Source organism: Bufo gargarizans, chromosome 6 (assembly GCF_014858855.1).
Source record: "Bufo gargarizans isolate SCDJY-AF-19 chromosome 6, ASM1485885v1, whole genome shotgun sequence".
NCBI classification, from domain to species: Eukaryota; Metazoa; Chordata; class Amphibia; order Anura; family Bufonidae; genus Bufo; species Bufo gargarizans.
The window spans coordinates 349862509-349884641 of record NC_058085.1 but is presented as its reverse complement, the minus strand read 5'-3'; the positions used below and the strand labels follow the sequence as shown (position 1 = coordinate 349884641).

The following is a 22133-nucleotide window of genomic DNA, read 5'->3' as shown; positions in this document are numbered from 1 at the left end:
CCATAAAAAGTAGCATAATAAACTGTTTATAGTCTAATTCAATTTATTTTCAGAGTATGTTTTCTTATTGACAGGTTAGGACTACACTTATACCATCTGCAGAGTTGGAAGAGAGGCCATGTGATGACTGCCAATATAGCAGCTGCCTCTGTGTAGATGAGAGCAAAACATTCTACTGGAACCTTAAAGCCTCCAAACTGGGTAATGTCCCAAATTGCAGATTATTTTCTCATGGTCAGGTTTTCTGATGCAGTTTTGAGAGCCAAAACCAGGAGAGAATTCAAAAAAGAGAAGTTGTGTCCATCCTTTATATTTTCTCTACTTTTATAATCCACTCCTGATTTTGGCTTTCAAACCTGCATCAGGAAACCTGACCGTGTGGTTGTACCCTAAAGACTACTGCAATTACATTTAAAAAAATAAATAAATTGCAAGTTGCAAAACAAATTGCAAATTCCTTAGTATCCGATATCCGTGACAAATCTATAGTACCAAAGAGGCAGACCATGCCACTGCAATCACGCCTTGCCCAAACATTCCTAGGCACTGAAGTCTGTTGATTTCATTCTAGGGGCACGTTCACATGGCAAAATATTCACTGGAAAAAATGCATTTTGAATGTCGCTTGTTCCGTAATCCCCATTCAATGAACCCATTGTGACCCACCATGGTTTGCAAGCAGTCTCCATGTGAAAACCACCAAGAAGGGACATGTTGAAAATCTGCGTACAAATAATTATCAGCGGCCGTATGAACAGCCCCAAAGATTCCCATTGACAATACATAGTAAAATAGTGACATAGTTTATATGGCCGAAAAAAGACATCTGTCCATACAGTTCGGCCTTGATCCAGAGGAAGGCAAAAAAAAACTGTGAGGTAGAAGTCAATTTTCCAAATTTTAGGGGGATAAATTCCTTCCCTCCTCCAATCAGGCAATCAGAATAACTCCCTCGCTCAACGACCCCTCTCTAGTAGCTATAGCCTGTAATATTATTACACTCCAGAAATACATCCAGGCCCCTCTTGAATTATTTTATTGTACTCACCATCACCACCTCCTCAGGCAGAGAGTTCCATAGTCTCACTGCTCTTACCGTAAAGAATCCTCTTCTATGTTTGTGTACAAACCTTCTTTCCTCTAGGCGCAGAGGATATCCCCTCATCACAGTCACAGTCCTGGAGATAAATAAATGATGGGAGAGATCTCTGTACTGACCCCTGATATATTTATACATAGTTATTAGATCTCCCCTCAGTCGTCTATTTTCTAAAGTGAATAACCCTAATTCTGATAATCTTTCAGGGTACTGTAGTCCACCCATTCCAGTTATTACTTTAGTTGCCCTCCTCTGAACCCTCTCCAGCTCTGCTATGTCTGCCTTGTTCACAGGAGCCCAGAACTGTACACAGTACTCCATGTGTGGTCTGACTAGCGATTTGTAAAGTGGTATGACTATGTTCTCATCACGGGCATCTATGCCCCTTTGATGCAACCCTTTATCTTATTGGCCTTGGCAGCAGCTGCCTGACACTGGTTTCTACAGCTTAGTTTGCTGTTCACTAAAATTCCTAGGTCCTTTTCCATGTCAGTGTTACCAAGTGTTTTTACCATTTAATATGTACGGGTGACTTGCATTATTCCTTCCTATGTACATAACCTTATATTTGTCAGTGTTAAACCTCATCTGGCACTTCTCTGCCCAAGCCTCCAATCTATCCTTCAGTGTTAATTACTTTACACAGTTTGGTGTCATCTGCAAAAATTGATATTTTACTGCGCAAGCCTTCTACAAGATCATTAATACATATATTGAAGAGAATAGGGCCCAATACTGACCCCTGAGGTACTCGACTAGTGACAGTGACCCAATCTGAGTGTGTACTATTAATAACCCCCCTCTGTTTTTTATCACTGAGCCAGTTACTTACCCACATACAGACATTTTCTCCCAGTCCAAGAATTTTCATTTTATATACTAACCTTTTATGTGGTACAGTGTCAAATGCTTTGGAAAAGTCCAGATATACGACATCCATTGATTCGCCACTGTCAAGTCTAGATCTTACCTCCTCATAGAAACTGAATAAAATTAGTTTGACATGACCGATCCCTCATGAAGCCATGCTGATATGGCATTATTTGCTTATTTTCATTGAGGTACTCCAAGATAGCATCTCTTAGAAAACCTTCAAACGGTTTACTTACGACAGATGTTCAACTTACCGGCCTATAGTTTCTGGGCTCTGTTTTTGGACCGTTTTTAAATATTGGCACTATATTTGCTATGCGCCAATCCTGTGGAACACTCCCTGTCAGTATAGCATCCTTAAATATTAGAAAGAAGGGTATGGCTATTACATTACTTACTTAATTCTCTTAGGATACAGGGGTGTATGCCATCTGGTACTGGCGATTTGTCTATTTTAATCTTTTTAAGATGCAGCTGTACTTCTTCCTGGGTCAGACAGGGCACTTTTAATGTGGAATTTACATTTTTTTTCCCTCAGTGAATACAGTGGAGGAAAAAATATTTAATAGCTTTGCTGTCTCCTCATCGCTCTCTGCAACTCCCCCCTCATTACTCTGTAGAGGGCCGACACCTTCAGATTTATACTTTTTACCACTTATATACAGTAATTGAAGAACATTTTAGGTAGATACGAGCAAATTGAAGCGGAAGAAGTCGAATTAGTTCTGAATTTCAGGAAATATTCTGAACGAATGCGAATTTCCTCTCGCTTCGTGGTAACGAATCACAATTTTTCCTAACATGGCGGCTACAATGGTGGCTAAAATGGCGGCTACACGTGTAAGGACATGGGGCAAGGAACTCTGGAAAGGCGGGATGACCCATAATGCCATGCATGCAGCCAATCAGCAGCCAGCCAGCCCAGTGATGTCACAGACCTATAAATACGGCGGCCATCTTAGATTTTGCCATTCACCATCGTACTTGTAAAATATCCAATTTTTGACAGTAAATTTATTTTTGAGGACTTTGTCCCAGCTAGTATGCCTATGGCCTCTCTTAGTTGGCTAAATTTAGCTTTTATGAAGTTTGGTTTGGAAATTTGTTCCTCCCTGAAAAAACATGGTTTTGAATGACAATTGGAAGGTTATTACTTTATGGTATCCCCCGACCTGCACATCTGTTGTTCTGTCAGATCTATTGTTTAGTCCTAAGTCCAGTATGGCCGTTCCTCTAGTCGGGTCCTGAACCAGTTGGGAAAGGTAATTGTCTTTGGTTATTGCCAAGAACCTGTTTCCTTTGAGATATACAGGTTTCAGTTTCCCAGTCTATATCTGGATAGTTGAAGTCCCCCATAATAACGACCTCATTATGATCTGCCGCCTCGTTCTATCTTTTTAGTTTTCTGTGGACTCTGGTATATTAGGGAGTTTATAATAAACTACTATTAGTATTATTGTTTTGCCTCCATGTATTTCTACCCACAGTGACTCCACAGGTGGAATATTCAGCATGGATTTGAATGCAAAATCTGCATAGAGATCCGTTATGTGAACAAGCCCCAATAGTCAGTCGTACTTTTAATATTCGGATAGCCTGCAACCGCCACTAGGTGGAGCTCAATGCGCACTGATTTTTACAGCTTGAACGGCAGCTGAATAAATCCATATGCGGTTACCTCCTACTAGTGGCAGATGCAAGCAGACAGAATTTGAACATTTAACTCTATCCCTGTAAGAATGAAAAGTGAACATGTACTATAATTTAAGAAGTAGTACTGCGTAGTTCACTCTGACAACCCAGGATCATCGTGACCACATATTGGATATGTAACAGCGTCCTCGGTGCAACGCTGCCCCCCTGCTCGCCGCCACGTGCTCACCTGTGATCATGATCTGTGCTTCACACTACGCATCACTCCTTGGACGGGGCTGTGTTGTGCCAGGTGATTCCATTGACCTACCCTGGTTCTCCTGGAGGTATTAAGTGGCTCAGCCCTCTACTCAAGCTGCCTCAGAGTCAAGGTCCTATCCTGTGCAATTGAGCTTGTGTTCCTGACTACGTGCCTTGTTCCTAGACTATGCTCTTCGTTTCATCCCTGCCTGCTTGCATCGCTCCTCCTGTTGCCGAACCGGATTGTCTGACTTCGTTCCTGTGCAGCCTGCCCTGATCCATTGCTTTTCTCGTCTACGTCTCTGCCTCATCCTCCAGTTCCTGTCTTTGTCGCTCCTGGTAACGACCCTGCCTGTCTAACCACGCCTATACTGTCGGTGCCTTTGCAGGTATCTCCTGGTTCGCCTGGACCAGCTGCTACTGACTTTGGGACTGCCCTGGAGTGGTACCTGGCAACTACCCTAATGGCAAAGTCTATCCTCACCATCATAGGCTCTAGCGAAAACCAGGGAGCTGCTTAGTCATGCCCCTCCAGGGTACAGCCAGTCAGTAGCACAGTGGGTTCACATCCGCTGCCCGTGACAGTACTCTGAGGTCATGGACCCCGCTGGTCATCCCAAGACCACTGTCATGATCTCTTACAGGAATTTAAGCAGTGAATGACAAGACGTATTGATGCAGATTATGCAAAATGTTGCTGCTCCCTTGGATACCGTCTCTCATAGTGTTGGGGCGCAAATACTCGAATTGCGAATATTAATTGCGAATGACGGCACTTCGAGAATTTGCGAATAGTTAGAAAATAGTGATATATATTTGTTATTTCGAATATTCTAGATTTTTTCAGCAACCTCCTTTCTTGCTTGTGGGCCAATGAGAAGGCTGCACTGTCTTTGTCTGAGCTTAGCAATATCCCTAGCAACCAATAGGAAAGTTGCCTACCCCTTTAGTATATAGCAACCTCCCCAGCAGCCCTTGTATGCAGTATTTTGCAGATCTGAGAGAGACAGCAGTGTTATTAGTTAGTTAGTAGTGTTGATGGAGCACCGTAATGCTCTGGTGCTCGGGGGCTCGGGCCGAACACATCGGGATGTTCGGGTGCTCGACCGAGCACCCGAGTATAATGGAAGTCAATGGAAGAACCTGAGCATTAAGCCAGATACCCCCTGCTCTGAAGAGGGGAGGGTGTCTGGTTCATAGGAAAATATCTGAAATTGATGGAAACACCACCAAAATGGTTCTGGAACAGCATGGGGAGGATGTTTGGATGCAAATTACACACTCCCAACTCAGGGAGGTAGTGACGATAAATAACAATACAGAACTCTTAAGAGGCCCTGTTATTGGAATGAGTAATAAAAAATTACAGGGAATGTCACTGTATGTAGGATGAGGAAACGTTATACAGGAGAGGTACCAAAGGTAATGTCACTGCTCGCAGCGTCTACGCAAAAAATACACTGTATGTCAGCCCTTTAAAATGTGGAGCAATTTTTCCACAAGGACCTTCTGGTATAGCACTGTTTTGCTTGTCCTCTCCACCAGAGGAATTGGAGATAATAAGTTCTCTTTGTATCTGGGGGCCGAAAAGGGTGAACAATTAGTAATCCGTGTTGTCTAAAATGCGTATACTGTGCGGGTTGTGGGAAAGGCAGCCTAACATGAAGTCAGCCATGTGTGCCAGAGTACCAACAGGCAAGACTTTGCTGTCGTCATCAGGAGGTGAGCTGACCCTGTAAAAGATTGTAGGTGAGGGCCTACTGCCGAGCTGACCATCTAAAAAATTTTGTGGACGAGGGCCTGCTGCAGAGCTGACCATTTTAAAAATTGTGTGGACAAGGCCCTGCTGCCAGGCTGACCATCTAAAAAAAATTGTGGGCGAGGGCCTGGAGGAGATGGGAGGTTGCAGCCACTAACATAGGTGGCGGCGGAAACTCTGATGGAAGTAGGGCCCACAATCCTTGGAGTCGGTAGCACCTGTGCTGTGCCATCCCAGGGTACGACTCGCTCATGGCCTCCACAACGTTCACCCAGTGTGCTGTCAGGGAAATGTAGCGTCCCTGGCCAAAAGCGCTTGTAATGTCGCTGCTGCCACCGGCTAATAAAAAATGTAACCTAAATGAATGTCACTAATATTTAGGATGCGCATACATTATACAGGAGGTATATCGCAAGTAATGTCGCTGTCACCACCGGCTAATAAAAAATTGCACTGAATGAATTTCGCTGATATTTCGGATGTGCTAACGTTATACTGGAGATGTAGCGCAGGTAATATCGCTGTCCACCAGCAGCAAAAGGAATTGACTGAATGTCACTGATATTTTGGATACGCCAACGTTATACAGGAGATGTAGCGCAGCTAATGTCACTGTCCTCAGTGGGCACCGTCTACGGAAAAAGGACACTGGATGTCAGATATTTTAGGGATGCGCACACTTTAAAAAGGAGATGTGGCGAGGATAATTTAACTGTCCGCAGCATACACCGTCTATTGAAAATTTGTATTTTATGTCAGAGAAAAATGTTATAAGCGCACACGTTACACAGCAGATATGGGCCTGGTCAGGTCACTGTCAGAAGCAGACACCATCTACGGAAAAAGTGATCTGGATGTCACTGATATTTTAGGGATGCGCACACTTTACAAAGGAGAAGTGGCACGAATAATTTAACTGTCCGCAGTGGACACCGTCTAAGGAAAAACTGCACTTGATGTCACTAATATTTTAGGGATGCGCACACTTTAAACAGGAGATGTAGCACGGATTATTTAACTGTCCGCAGCGGACACTGTCTACGGAAAAAGTGTACTGGATGTCACTGATATTTTAGGGATGTGCACACTTTAAACAGGAGATGTGGTGCGGATAATTTAACAGTCCGCAGCGAACACTGTCTACGAAAAAAGTGCACTGGATGTCACTGATATTTTAGGGATGAGCACACTTTAAACAGGAGATGTGGCGCGGACAATTTAACTGTCCGCAGTGGACTATTACACTATATATTAAAAATATATTGCTGCTGTCACACACAATAGTCCTTAAAAGGACTTTTGGGTCTCTGAAAAGTTTTTGGTATAAAAATCTTCCTATTACACTCCCTACACTGTCTGTCCCTTTCTTTGCACAGCTCTCCCTAACACTGAGCAATTTAGCGCAGGTTGTGCTACAAAAATATATTGCTGCTGTCACATACAATAGTCCTTATAAGGACTTTTGGGTCTCTGAAACGTTTTTGTACACTTATAATATTTGATTACACTCCCTACACTCTCTGTCCCTTCCTATCCTCAGCTCTCCCTGACTTAGAATGAGCCGAATACGGGTCAGCGGGTGCTATATAGCACCCAATGAATCGTTCCGGCCAGCCAATCACTGTAATGCCAGTAGGCAACATGGCTACTGGCATTACAGTGAGGGCAGTACTTACCTGCACGTTTATTGGCTGCTTAGCAGCCACGTATTGTGCGGCAAGGAGACTCGAGCATTGCGCTCAAGCACATGCACTCAGCCAAGTACCGCCATGTTCCGAGCATAGCGATGCTCGGGCCGAACTGGGATTCGGCCAAGTATGCGCGCTCAACACCATTAGTTAATTAGTTACTTAGCTTATATATATAATACAGATAGTTAGTGGGAGATAGTCAGTGTAGGTTAGACAGTGATATAGTGTAGCTGTAGGGTTCTGCTGTCCATACATACATGCTACATACATAGTGATGCATGCATGTATGTATGTATGCTACATATGTGCTAGTGTATGTATGTATGCTACATAAGTGCTGTGATGTCATAAGTTCACAACAATACTTAGTGCACCAATCACTAATAAGTAGTCAGACCTGTTAAAATGTGAAGTTGCACGTATTGCACCAAAATATTCGCATCATTAGTGCCGATTTCGCAATCGCGAATATATTTGCGCACTCTATCTGCATATAAAGCTATTGTAATGTTCTGCCATGCCAACCATTTTCTCCAGTCTGAGGAAACTTCTAGCAGCTTTAAAAAAGTAGCTATAGTGACCCACGCCTGTATTTCGCACGCATTACACAAATATTACATTGAAGATTTTTTGTGATCAAGAAAATAATCTCGAATTCGCAAATTCGCAAATATATGACGAATATTCTACCAAATATTTGGGAAATATTGCAAATTCGAATATTGCCCCTGCCGCTCATCACTAGTCTCTCATCCGGGCACGGCAGGCATGCCAGTCGCTCCTCCGCCTGCTACGATGCCACCAGTAATTCTGGAACGGAGTGCCGCTGGAGTGCAACTTCGAGTTACATGGGTAGAGGTTTCCTACGGAGGGGTCCAAGGTTGCCTTCATCATATTTCTGCTGTCTGATGAGGCCCTCGTGTGGGCGAATCCTATTTCGGAACGTGGAGGTCCAGAGACGACTAATCTGCAGTCCTTCTTGACTACCTTCCGGATGATCTTTGAGGAGCTGGGTTGTACGTCCTCCGCTGCCTCAGCTCTGCTACATCTACATCAAGGATCCGCGTCTGTGGGTCAGTACGCCATCCAGTTCTGTACCCTAGCGGCTAAACTTGCGTGGAATGATGAGGCTCAACTGGAGTTGTTCTGGGAGGGTCTTTCTGACTGTATTAAGGACAAATTGGCTGGGCGCGACCACCCTGAATGACCTTATTACATTGGCTACACGGATTGATGTGTGTTTCAGGGAACGATCTAAGCAGGTCGCATGCACCAGAATACCACCTCGTCTGGCTCCTTCATTTCAGAGACCGGTCCTTCCAATAGAATGCCCATGCAGATTGAGCACTTTCATTTAACTGACCCAGAGCATCTACGTGGCAAGGCGGAGAATCTATGTCTGTATTGTGGAGGCAAGGTCTATTTTTGCGTAACTGTCCCCAGAGGCCGGGAAACGTCATTGTCTAGGATCAGTTGGAGAGGTGGTTCTAGACCAGGAGAAGTCCTCTCCGAAACTTTCCATTCCGGTGACTCTCTCTTACAAGGGAGTTACGCTATCCTTGCCGGCATTCATGGACTCTGGGTCAGCCGGTAACTTTATTAAACAAGAGCTGGTTAATCAGTAGGCTTCCCACCATCCGGCTGGAGAGGCCTTTGTCAGTGGTTTCAGTAAATGGACTACCTCTTCCTGAACCAGTACTCACTGTTACTGTGCCTCTCAAACTACAAATTGGGGTTCTGCACTCAGAGCTGATCTCTTTCTATGTCCTGCCAGTCTCTGTGAATCCCATTATTCTTGGGCTACCCTCGCTACATCTTCATTTACCAATTGTGGACGGACACTCTGGTGAGATTCTGCGATGGGGATCATCTTGTCACTCCACCTGCTTAGTGGAGGTCCGACCGGCCCCGCCGCCTACGGTACCAGTAGACCTACCTGGGCTACCGCAGCAATATGCCAGCTACTTGGACGTCTTTAGTAAAAAGGATGCTGAGACTCTTCCTCCTCATCGTCTATATGACTGTCCGATCTTCTTCCCGGTTCTACCCCTCCTAGTGGTCGAGTCTACCCACTCTCACTCCTAAAAACTCAGGCAATGACCGACAACATCAAGGAAAATCTTGAAAGGGGGTTTATTCGTAAGTTCACTTCACCAGCCGGGGCCGGGGGTTTTTTTTGCGGCTCTGTATCGATTATCGAGGTATGAATAAGATCACAGTGAAAAACCGATATCCTCTAGATATGGAGCTAGATTCTTCACCAAACTCGACCTGCGCAGCGCATATGATCTGGTCCGCATTCAAAAAGGTGATGAGTGGAAGACCGTTTTCAACACTCGTGATGGACACTATGAGTACCTCGTCATGCCCTTCGGTCTATGCAATGCTCCTGCTGTATTTCGAGACCTGCTCTATACCTGCGTGATTGTGTATCTGGATGATATACTGTCTTCTCTCCAGACTTGGCCACTCATCGAATGCATGTACGACTCATCTTACAGCGCCTGAGGGAGAATAGACTCTATGCCAAACTCGAGAAATGCACCTTCGAAAAAATGACAGTACAATTTATCGGATACATCATCTCGGGTGCTGGATTACAGATGGATCCTGTAAAACTGAATGCGGTAAAGAACTGGCCTCGACCACAGGAGCTGCGCGCTATACAGCGCTTCCTAGGATTTGCCAATTTTTATCGGCAGTATATTCTGAACTTTTCCTCCCTAACATCTCCGATATCCACTCTTACTCGAAAAGGGGCGAATGCCAAAGACTGGCCTCCTGAGGCATAGGCCGCTTTTGTCCAATGAAAGAGCTCCTTTGCATCTGCACCCATTCTGTGATATCCCGATGTCTCCCACCAATTCTTTATAAAGTGGACGTCTCTTCCATAGGAGCTGGTGCGGTCTTACTGCAAAAGAATTCCAAGGGCAAGATGTTCACTTGTGGATTTTCCTTCAAGCTCTTCTCTCCTGCCAAGAGGAACTACTGTATTGGGAACAGAGAGCTCCTGGCCATAAAACTCACATTGCAGGAGTGGTGTTATCTATTGAAAGGAGCACAGGATCCATTAATTATTTTCACTGACCCCAAGAATCTCACGTACCTGCAGTTACTTTGAGTTACACTTCCACCCGGCTGAGAAAAACATCAAGGCAGGTGCTCTTTTCCGATCTTTAGATTTTTCTGACCAGCAGGAGGAGCCTCAATACATGATAGATCCTGCTCGCTTCATCACGGTGGCTCCTGTCCTGAGAAGAGACATTCCTCCCGGGAGAATATTTGTACCCTCTGCCAAAAAGAAAAGCATTCTGTCATGGGGACACAACTCCAAACAGGCCGATCATCCTGGAATCCGCAAGACTACTGAACTAGTGTCTCACCACTACTGGTGGCCCATCATATCCAAAGACGTACGTGACTATGTTTCGGCCTGCATCGTCTGTGCTCAAAATAAAATGTCCAGACCTGTTGCTACCTCTACCCATTCCTGATGCTCCATGGCAACACATTGCCATGGACTTTATTACTGATCTGCTTTCTTCAGCTGAATGTACAGTGAATTGGGCGATTGTGGACCGCTTCTCCAAGATGGCGCACTTCGTTCCATTAACTGGATTACCCTCGGCTGCGGAACTCGCCAAGCTGTTCATAAAACATATATTTCGTCTACATGGCTTGCCTAGACATATTGTTTCCGATCGAGGAGTTCAGTTTACGTCCAAGCTCTGGAGAGCCATCTGTCGTCTCCTTGAAATAAATCTGGACCTATCTTCCGGTTATCAACCCCAAACCAACGGGGCAAGTAGAGCGGGTTAATTAGATATTGGAGAACTACCTTGGACATTTTGTTTCAATGCAACACAACAACTGGGTATCACTATTACCTTGGGCAGAGTTCTCCTACAACAACCACACTAGTGAGTCTACTGGATCCTCGCTATTCTTTGTTGTCTATGGTCAACACCCCCGTACTCCTCTTCCTGTTCCTGTATCTTGCATGGTTCCTGCTGCTGACTCTTCCTTCAGAGATTTATTGATGATTTGGAGTAACACCAAGGCCTGCATCGACAAAGCAGTGATCCGCATGAAGACCAATGTGCACAAGAGAAGAAGGAAACCACCTTAGTTCTCCTCTGGAGAAAAGATATGGCTTTCCTCCAAAAACATCTGCTTAAGAGTCCCCAGTTTTAAGTTTTCTCCGAGATTCCTTGGACCATTTGAGGTCTTGAAGAAGATCAATGAGGTGGCATACAAGTTGCGCCTGCCTCTCTCGCTACGCATTCCTAATGCCTTCCATGTGTCGTTGGTTAAACCAGTGGTCCTTAACCGCTTCTCAAAGGCTCCTTCTAGACCTATTCCAGTGGCTGAGAATGCTGACGAGGTCTTTAAAATCTAGGACATAGTGGACGTTAAGAAGCGGGGCAGGAGGACCTATTATCTTGTGGACTGGAAGGGATTTGGTCCAGAGGAGGGGTACTGGGAGCAGCAGGAGAACATTCAGGCTCTGGATCTCATTGTTTTCTGTCTCACCGTGGACTTAAGAAGAGGGGGCGTAAGGGGAGGTACTGTAACAGCCATTGGCGTACACACAATCCATGGGGCCCCGGTGCGAAACTGATCCATGGGGCCCCCTCCCCGTCGCCCCCCCCCCAACCTGCCAACAGGCCCCCACTACCTCCCCTACCATTCACACAACATGCCTCCCAACAGTCCTGCGTTGTGCAGGGCAGACCGATTTGGGAGGTATGTACATGTGCATAACCGCACACAGCTGTAAAGTATACCGTATTCATCCAAAGCTTAAAGTGTAACTTCCATTAAAATTTTTATTTTTTTGCTAAAGTGTAGGGCAAGTGATAGATAAAATTTTTGCAATATACTTTATTTAGCCAAAACGTTTCATTTTTGTAGTAAACAGTGGCTGAAATGGCCCTTAGCAGCGCTCTCAGAAATGAGCGTTGCCAAGGGCCATACGTCTTCTATTTGAAAAGGGGAGACAGGCTGTGCGGGCGCTGTGCTTCTGCCTCCCCTGCTCCCCCGGTGGCCACAGGCGTCTCAGGAGTTAAAATAATATGTATATTCATGAATTTTTTTTAAATCTCATGCTCCGGTACACTTACTAACCTGCCTTTCCTGCGATAATCACTTATGAAGCAGCCGCCGGAAGTAAGCGCTCACTGCGCACAGTGCTTCAACTTCCGGCGGCTGCTTCAGGAGTGATTATCGCAGGGAAGGCAGTGTTATACTGTATATTGAACGGCATGGTGTATGGATTATTATGCGTGACAGGATAATAGTCCTTTAATTTCTAGCAGTTTCAAAAAATCTTAACAAACAGCTTATTGCTTTAAATGCAATTAGGTATAATATAGGAAGCAGAGTGTTTAATATTTCACCATAAATATGGGGACATGGTAACTAAAACCAATCACATTAAAATATGCATTGCTCTCAGAAGATTTGTAAATTATTAATAAATGACTAAACTAATAAATTCAAGATGGTTTAAAATGGTCAGAACTGATGTATAGTTACTCTGCTGTTGGTCTGCTTCTTCAGTTAAAACCTACCTAACCTCTCAACAAACTCTGCATTATTCAATCGCATAGTGCCCATACATGAGAAATAACATGATTTCTGGCCACTATATGACTTCTATGTGTCATGTTTAGCCGTTTTCCTTTATCTCTAGTTTGCAGTTCTCCCAGAGGTGGAAACTGTACGACAAAAATAGTTTGAGGGAGAGACAGCACCACTTACTAATTTACTTTTAGTAGATCCAATCTGTGGCAGTGCCCACAGTGTTGAACCCTAGCCCGTCGAGTTCCAAGAGATTAGGAGATGGAGAGAAGACCGTGGCACTCAATGTCTTCACAATAAGCAGAGTTTTATTCACCAACCGTCTCTATCTCAGAGGTGGGAACTGTACGTTCCTCTGTTAGCCATAGTTTTGCTTCATCAAAAGAACCTGTAAGGGCGCACTCCCGCCAACCATCCAGGAGCACTCTTTATATGCTCTGCTATATGGTGGAGCTTGGTATTCAATGCACAGAGCATATGGGAACTTACATCCAGGAAATAGAAGTGACTAGAAACATAAAAATATTATTATTCAGAATATGTGCCTAAGTTGTTTAATGTTATATATTGTAGTTGAGACTTTTTGAGGTTGACAGATTCTAAAACCTAGAACTTAGAGGTGACTTAAATGGGAATTGACCTGCAGTAACCCAGCACAGCCACTATACAGCGGATGGAGCTGTCTACTTCTAGCTTTGTCTGCTGTGGGGGGGTTTCAGCACCTGAGAGCAGCCAATAGTTTGGGGTGTCGGGTGTCAGATTGATGACCTATCCTGAGGATAGATCATCAATATCTAGGATCCAAAAAAAAAACTTTACTGATACAGAACCTAAGAGAGATAGTTGCCCCACTGTTTGTCAGTCTGCAGGGTTTTATGCATGGTTCTTACCCAAACAGTTTTGAATAAATCCTACAGAGAACATTGGTGTTAATCTCTTGCTGATCTGTTCCATCTTTGGCTGGTGGTCAGTTGAGGAAGAGGGGGTTAGAAAAGGGGTGGGGCTTAACCATCTATTTATCCTCCTGTAGGCAGGGTAGAGGGAGAGGGTCCTGCTGCAGCCACTTGTCTTACAACCAGACAGAGGAGGGCTGCATGACTGATCTTCTGGGACAAGGAGGAAGATTTCTTCATATATTTATTATAAATAAGATTACTTGATATAAGAAGCTATAAATTGGTCACTGCATGCTGGTATTTTTAAACACAGCACGATGACATTTGCTTTGTGTGGCACTGCCGCTGGCACGGTAATTTGAGCGCTATTCCGTCTGATTATAATTGTATGATCATTTGTAAACTTTAAGATCATATAGAAGAGAACTAATAGTATAAAGTATCACGTTGGGTACCAGAGTACTGCCAGTCCTGCTATCCAGATATGAGATTCCCTCTTGTTTTACTTACAATGTTATTTTTATTGCTATATTCAGGGCATGTGAACGTCACTGTAACAACAGAAGCTCTGGACACACAAGATTTATGCCAAAATGAGGTGCCTATTGTCCCGAAACAGGGAAGCATCGATACGGTGGTAAAGCCATTGCTTGTTCAGGTTAGTTTCATGGTTTGAAAATTTTATGCTATTTGGGCTCATGTTCATGACAATGTCCTAACCTGCACATAGAGCCTCCATGAGGTACTGGAATGTGAAGGAGCATGATACATTTTTTCTCAACAGTCTCCAAAGACAAAATATGGAGATCCGTCATCTAGCCATGTGAGTGATCCCTAAAGCTGCCCATGCACATTAGATCTATGTGGCTGAACACACTGAACATCTAATGTCTGTAGCATCCTTCTAACTCTCACCCGACAGCTGATGTTGAGGGACATAAGGATCGAGCATGTTGGCTTTAAACTGCCCAATCGTTTTGTTCTTGGGTGACAGAGGTGCAGCATTTGGCCAACAACTATCTCATGTGTATGGCCAGCTTATTAGTGGCCTATGCTAAATGTAAAGACATGTTTTATCTTCTTCTTATGAGATGTATATTTGTGTTTTATTCAGCCAGGGGGACTAATGGAGGAGAAATCATACAGCGCTCTACTGTGCAGTCGGGGAGAAGGTAAAAATGGAAACTTAATTACATTAATGACTTTATTTTTCCACCAAAACATATATGTTCAGAAATCCACATAGCCTAAATGGCAGCATTCAGAAGTTAAAAAGCTCCTGATGTAGCACCCCAGACCTGTTACAGTTAACTCTGGCCTCTTTCTTGAGTACTGTAACTTTCACAGCAACAGACCCCAGGGAGTGATGGCCTAAATGAGTTCACCAGGACACAACACTTCATCAGGGCCATTCCCATCCTCTACACTGGCACCACAGGGCCTCGCTGCATGGCCTCCATGTGCTGCCATACTAAGCTCCATCAAGTGCTCCAGGTACAGATCTATTCTACCCTACAAGCAACATAGCATCCAACGAAACATACCACTTAGTCAAGTCAAGCACGGAAACCCATGTAATTTAGGTTACGTTTGCCTCAATTATGGTTATAGTTTTGGCCATCATTGCTGTGTGTTATTTCATACATTATATTTCTCATCTTGTCCTAGATGATTCTAAAGTGGAAGAGATTTCATTGAAGATTCCTGAAAACATTCTGAAGGATTCTGAAAGAGCCAACATTGTAGTAATTGGTAAAACTGAATCACAATACCCAAATAATATGAATAATCTGATCAGTGAACTTTAGATGAACAAACCATCAGTGGCTCTATCCCATCAGCTATAGGGTGCGGGATTGACCTTTCTAGAGAGACTGTAGTAGTGGCAAATTTGGGGTTAGGGAATTGGTCTAAGGTTCATGTTAGGGTGTTGGGGAAGAAACATATCTCAAACTTTTCAATCCAGGATTGAAAACTTGGCACCATAATGGAAGTCCCAGTTGGAAGTATTTTTAGTGTACTGTAGAGTTAATGGGGTTATCCTGGAAAAGATAATGATGACTTATCCTTAGGATAGGTCATCATTATCACATAAGCGGGGGTCCAAGTCCTGGCACCTCTGGGCAGTGTCATACATTGTATAGTGCCAGAGCTTGGTATTGCAGCTCAGCCCCATTTTCATCAATGGGACTGAGCTGCAACTAGGCCTCATGACCAATGTAGAGTGATGTAACTGACCTACTGTAGGAAGAGGCTGAGGTGCTCAAGGCCTCTTCTAACAGTTGATCGTTGGGGGTTCCGGGTGTTGCTACCCCACAGATCTGATACTGATGACTATCCTGAGGATACGTCATAAATATATTTTCCTGGATAAATCCTTTATGATAAAACATGGTCATGGTCTTAGAGATCAGTATGGGGGGAATTTAGGAGACCATATTAAAGTAAGTATAGTTTTGTTTAGGTTACTTCAGGTATATTTTTGTAGTCTAGAAAACCCTTTAACCACCAGTTGAATTCCAACAGGAGATCTAATGGGCACGGCAATGCAAAATTTGGACCGTCTTCTGGCCATGCCATATGGATGTGGTGAACAGAACATGGTCCTATTTGCCCCCAACATTTTCATCCTTCAGTATCTAGAGAAGACTCATCAACTGAATAGTGAAATTAAAAACAAAGCTACTACGTTTCTGGAGAGCGGTGAGTGACTGAATTTATATAGTTACCTTTAGATGTTGTATCCATGAAGATGGCCATAGTAATATAGATAAGTGCACATCATACAACTCTTAGGCTGCTTTCCACACTTGGATTCTGGTAGGCTGTCTGGCAGAACACAGCCTGTCGGAATTCTCCGGATCCGGCACTGCTGGATGCAACCGGAATGCTCTCTGGCCCCATTAAGTATATGGGGTCCGGTGGAGATTCAGCTGCATTCCAACAAAAATGCTGAGAATTGCCCGAACACAAACCATTGCATGCTAAGGTTTGTGTCCGGCCCATTCCCGGCTTTGTCTGCCGAAACAGGCAGCCGAATTGTAGTGCCACCGGTGTGAAAGTAGCCTTAATTGTCAAGAGTGATAGACAACATGTGTCCAGAGTACGGAGTACACATTTTGTCAATGGGGCTGCAGCGCAGGGAGTACGGGCAGGAGAGCGTATTGCTGCTCCTGCCTGTGCCCCGCGGAGGTTTATTAAATCCTGGCATAGTACATGGGTACCCTGTAACCATGTACTATGCCAGGATTAGCTGAGCGGAGTGGGCTTCTGCTTCTGCCTGCTCCGCTAAGCTAAAAGCTGACATGCAGGACTTTTAGCTTAGCCAAGCACGCAGAAGCAGGAACCCGCTCCGTCCTGCCCGTACTCCCCATTGATAAAATGTGTACTCCATACACTAGTCAGCAGTCAGTGGTGTACAGAGAAGTTGATTTTAAGCTTTGGGGGGGTAAAGTGTATTAAAATTACAAAAAATAATAAACTACACTCACCTAAAGAATTATTAGGAACACCTGTTCTATTTCTCATTAATGCGATTATCTAGTCAGCCAATCACATGGCAGTTGCTTCAATGCATGTAGGGTTGTGGTCCTGGTCAAGACAATCTCCTGAACTCCAAACTGAATGTCAGAATGGGAAAGAAAGGTGGGCTACAACAGCAGAAGACCCCACCGGGTACCATTCATCTCCACTACAAATAGGAAAAAGAGGCTACAATTTGCACAAGCTCACCAAAATTGGACTGTTGCAGACTGGAAAAATGTTGCCTGGTCTGATGAGTCTCGATTTCTGTTGAGACATTCAAATGGTAGAGTCCGAATTTGGCGTAAACAGAATGAGAACATGTATCCATCATGCCTTGTTACCACTGTGCAGGCTGCTGGTGGTGGTGTAATGGTGTGGGGGATGTTTTTAGGGCACACTTTAGGCCCCTTAGTGCCAATTGGCCATTGTCTAAATGCCACGGGCTACCTGAGCATTGTTTCTGACCATGTCCATCCCTTCATGACCACCATGTACCCATCCTCTGATGGCTACTTCCAGCAGGATAATGCACCATGTCACAAAGCTCGAATCATTTCAAATTGGTTTCTTGAACATGACAATGAGTTCACTGTACTAAAATGGCCCCCACAGTCACCAGATCTCAACCCAATAGAGCATCTTTGGGATGTGGTGGAACGGGAGCTTCGTGCCCTGGATGTGCATCCCTCAAATCTCCATCAACTGCAAGATGCTATCCTATCAATATGGGCCAACATTTCTAAAGAATGCTATCAGCACCTTGTTGAATCAATGCCACGTAGAATTAGGCAGTTCTGAAGGCAAAAGGGGGTCCAACACTGTATTAGTATGGTGTTCCTAATAATTCTTTAGGTGAGTGTATATTACAAAAACTGTTATGGGACATGTTCACAAAAATGTATATACAAATTTAGTTACTCTTTAAATACAGTTCAAACGAGAAATTACAATACTTAATTCAATACTGAGTTCTGATCATGTCCTGAGTTGTGATCATGTTTGGTGGAGGTAAAATCCTCTTTAACGGAAGACGATTATCACTTTTTATTCTTCAAGTGTTGTATCCATTGTAGAATTGGCTACTTCTGCTCCATATTTTGAATTTTTATTATTTTTTTACTGCAATTCCATTTAGGATATCAGAGAGAACTGACTTATAAACGTGATGATGGATCATACAGTGCATTTGGGAAAAGTGATAGCAGTGGAAACACCTGGTAAGAATGTAGACAATGGCATTGGTGCTCAAAGTAAGTCAACTGACCAAGAACTCTGTTTTTCGCGATTTTTTTTTATTTAGGGTTCTTTATCACTGGCTGGTGAGTATTTTATAGCCATTTTCTTTTATACAACCAATAGATTAATTGATCTTATCAATGACTCATAAGAAAACTGGTCAGAAAGCCAGAGAGCATTTAAAGGCTATGTACACCTTAGGGGGCAATTTATTATGATTCTATTTTACTCATTTTGGGCTGAAAAACATTTTTTCAATTGGTCATTTCTAAAACTATTCAGCCATTCTATCACAAAGGGTTAACCGTATCTGGCTATGTAAATTGTACTTTCACTTTGTGCTGGTCATCAAATAAACCTTATCTCTAAATTAATAAAAGGTCATAAACACTTGTTTAAGCCACATTCTTATCAGTAAGAAAATAATTGACCTATAATGAGTGTTTATAAGGTCAGAGATTAGAGATAAGGAGCCATCAGCTGAGCTGCCTGATGGGAAACAGTAAAAATACAGAGCTTGGTACTAGAGAATCTCAAGGTTAAATAGAGAAAGGGGCTCAACATTTTTAATAAAGACCAATTGAAAAAAATATTTTTAGCTCTAAATGAGTACAATACAAAAAAAAAAAGTTTATATAGCCTTTAAATGTGTAAAAAAATAAAGCTTATTTATTTAACCATGTAACAGACCAACATTTCAACTTCATCAAGGTTTTTTTTTTAAGTAGCTCAACTTAAAGGGGTTATCCCATGATTAATGTCAAAAAATGAAAATCAGGCATCATATAGTACATGACAATATCTTGTTTGCCAAGCCAGAACCAGCCCTGTACCTCACGTAGATCCAGATATCTCCCCAATCATTGCTCTGCTAGATTTATATCAAGCTGGCAGCTCAAGGGGAGTGTATTTTCTGCTGCAGCTCAGGAGGCGTGTCTCAGCTCTCCCTTTCACAGCTCAGGAGGCGTGTCTCAGCTCTCCCTTTCACAGCTCAGGAGGCAGTTGAAGGATGAAACTGAGCATGTGCGGCCTTCTCAGTGAGGAGGTCAAAGAAATAAGAAGAAAACAAACTGCAGGTGGCACTACACACATACATTTTATTGAATAACTCAGTGGCTATGCAAAAGTTTTAATTACATGCAATTACAAACGTATTCAGATCCAGGAGTTGCTTTGAAAACTGTAGAATATTTTTCGTTGTCTTTTTTTTTTTACTCTATATTTATTTCCTTTCAGGTTGACTGCCTTTGTAGTGAAGTCCTTTAGTAAGGCTCGGCCATACATCTTCATAGATGAAAACCACCTTAAACATTCTTTCTCCTGGCTGAAGGAAAACCAACAAGTCAATGGCTGCTTTGGGAGTGTAGGACGACTTTTTAATAACGCTATGAAGGTATAGTGGTGATATGTATGATCATGTAGCATCTATTATACAACTGCGTGTAAGTACATACAGGGCAAATTCACCCAATAAACCATATAAACCATATTTTCAGAACACCCCTGGTTTAGGCCAGATTCAGTTTAGGCCATATTCTGTGAATGTCTTCCTTGTAACCAGGCCAGGCATAGGAGCATGCATTGCAAAACCCATGCTTTGGGCACAAAGAGAGCAGTACAGCTCGTGAAGCAAGGGCCCTCCATTTAAGCTTTTATATGCCATGGTCAGTGCTGACAGCATCTGAGTGGTTAGAGAAAGGGAGGCGACTCCCTTTCTCAAAACATAAACCCCCACAAATCCATGATGCCACTGCAGGGTGTCAATGGGTTGTTATAGAAGCTAAAAATGGCCCACAGGACTACCATGTAAGAATGCTTATTCAGCACTTCCTTTGGAAATTCCCAATAGGTATTATGTCATTGTTTTACTGCAGCTGACATAATCCACTGCAATATAGAAGTATTGAAGTGTGTTACATGAGAGATCAGAGGATTGCATGTGCAAGTTTCCTACTTCAAAAATACAATAATAATAATAATAATAAAAAGTGTTTGAAAAATTAAAAAAAATCAAGCAAAAAAATTGCCTTGTATTATTATTTACATGAAGACAATAAAATGTGAAAATTGTTAATGCCACATCTATGGAAATTCGTACAATAAAATGATCACAGTATTTATCCCATACAGTGAACATTGTAATAAAAAAATCTGAAATTGCTGTTTTTTGTTCATTCCACCTCCTTAAAAACATAGCCGTGTGATAGTATTCACTCATAGTAAAGGAGGGATCACATATTTCCCTAGTACAGAATGAGCTCTGAGGACACTATAGAGCAGTGATGGCGAAACCTTTACAGACCGAGTGCCCAAACCGTGACCCAAAACCCACTTATTTATCGCAAAGTCCCAACATGGCAATTTAAAGGGAACCTGTCACCTGTATTTTGGGTATAGAGCTGAGGACATAGGTTGCAAGGTGGCCGCTAGCACATCCGCAATACCCAGTCCCCATAGCTCTGTGTGCTTTTATTGTGTAAAAAAAAAAACGATTTGATACATATGCAAATTAACCTCAGATGAGTCCTGTCCCTGACTCATCTCACGTACAGGGCTCATCTCAGGTTAATTTGCATATGTATCAAATCGTTTTTTTACACAATAAAAGCACACAGAGCTATGGGGACTGGGTATTGCGGATGTGCTAGCGGCCATCTAGCAACCCATGTCCTCAGCTCTATACACAAAATCCCGGTGATAGGTTCCCTTTAACCTGAATACGAATATAGTATATCTTCCATGTACTTTATTATTAAGCCATAATATCCTGCCTACATTTAATGCATTGCCTGTGCTTTTCATAGTGCGCCCTGTGCTGATGAATGGCAGGAAAAGTCTAAGACATATTGGGACACCATAGACTTTTTCCAGGGCGTGGGTGCCCACAGAGAGGGCTCTGACTGCTGCCTCTGGCACCCGTGCCATAGGTTCGCCACCACTGCTATAGAGGAAGGAGTGGAATTAACTTTTTATACATTGTTATATTTCAACATATGCTATAAATTGGAGCTTTAGCAGCAGTAAACCTAGCCGGAAAATGTTGCACTTTGAGTAGTTTCTTCTGTTATCTTCTATACCTTGCTGGTAAATGTGGTTTCATGCAGAATACTCTGTTTTCTTCAAGGGGGGAGTAACAGATGAAGTCTCACTCTCTACGTATGTTACCATAGCTCTGCTGGAGGCTGGAGTATTAATAGAGGTAATGGGTGCAAATCATGAAATATCTTTGTTGAGTTGGTGGATATTTAGAAGATGTGGCAGGCATTTCATGTTTTCCATCATTTCTGGCCTAAAGAAGGGACATCAAGCTTGCCTTATAACATAATTTTTTTCAGTTAGCAATTAAAAGGTATTAAATTTATTTTATTAATTGTTTCTCTTTTGGAGAGCATCAATACTTCTCACTACTGGCTAACACGGTACCAAACCTTTTTCTTTCCACCAATCTTAGAAACGCAGATTACAATTGAGGGTGGAATTATGATTTCAATTGGATATAAATACTTGTCTTCTCATAAACGTCTCTTCTAACCACCTATATGCCAAGGCAGACAGCCCCATACAAAGGAGTCTACATG

General features: G+C 43.1%; 1 protein-coding gene across 1 annotated transcript in view; it reads left to right on the top strand.

The window, feature by feature from the left end:
* Positions 1 to 22133, top strand: part of LOC122940825 (alpha-2-macroglobulin-like) — a 154347-nt gene that overhangs the window by 110392 nt on the left and 21822 nt on the right. The window contains exons 20-27 of the mRNA XM_044297611.1: positions 75 to 201; positions 14331 to 14452; positions 14909 to 14966; positions 15463 to 15546; positions 16321 to 16497; positions 18455 to 18536; positions 19792 to 19948; positions 21680 to 21754. Of these exons, the coding sequence (XP_044153546.1) occupies positions 75 to 201; positions 14331 to 14452; positions 14909 to 14966; positions 15463 to 15546; positions 16321 to 16497; positions 18455 to 18536; positions 19792 to 19948; positions 21680 to 21754 (882 nt within the window). The remainder of the gene's footprint in view (positions 1 to 74; positions 202 to 14330; positions 14453 to 14908; positions 14967 to 15462; positions 15547 to 16320; positions 16498 to 18454; positions 18537 to 19791; positions 19949 to 21679; positions 21755 to 22133) is intronic.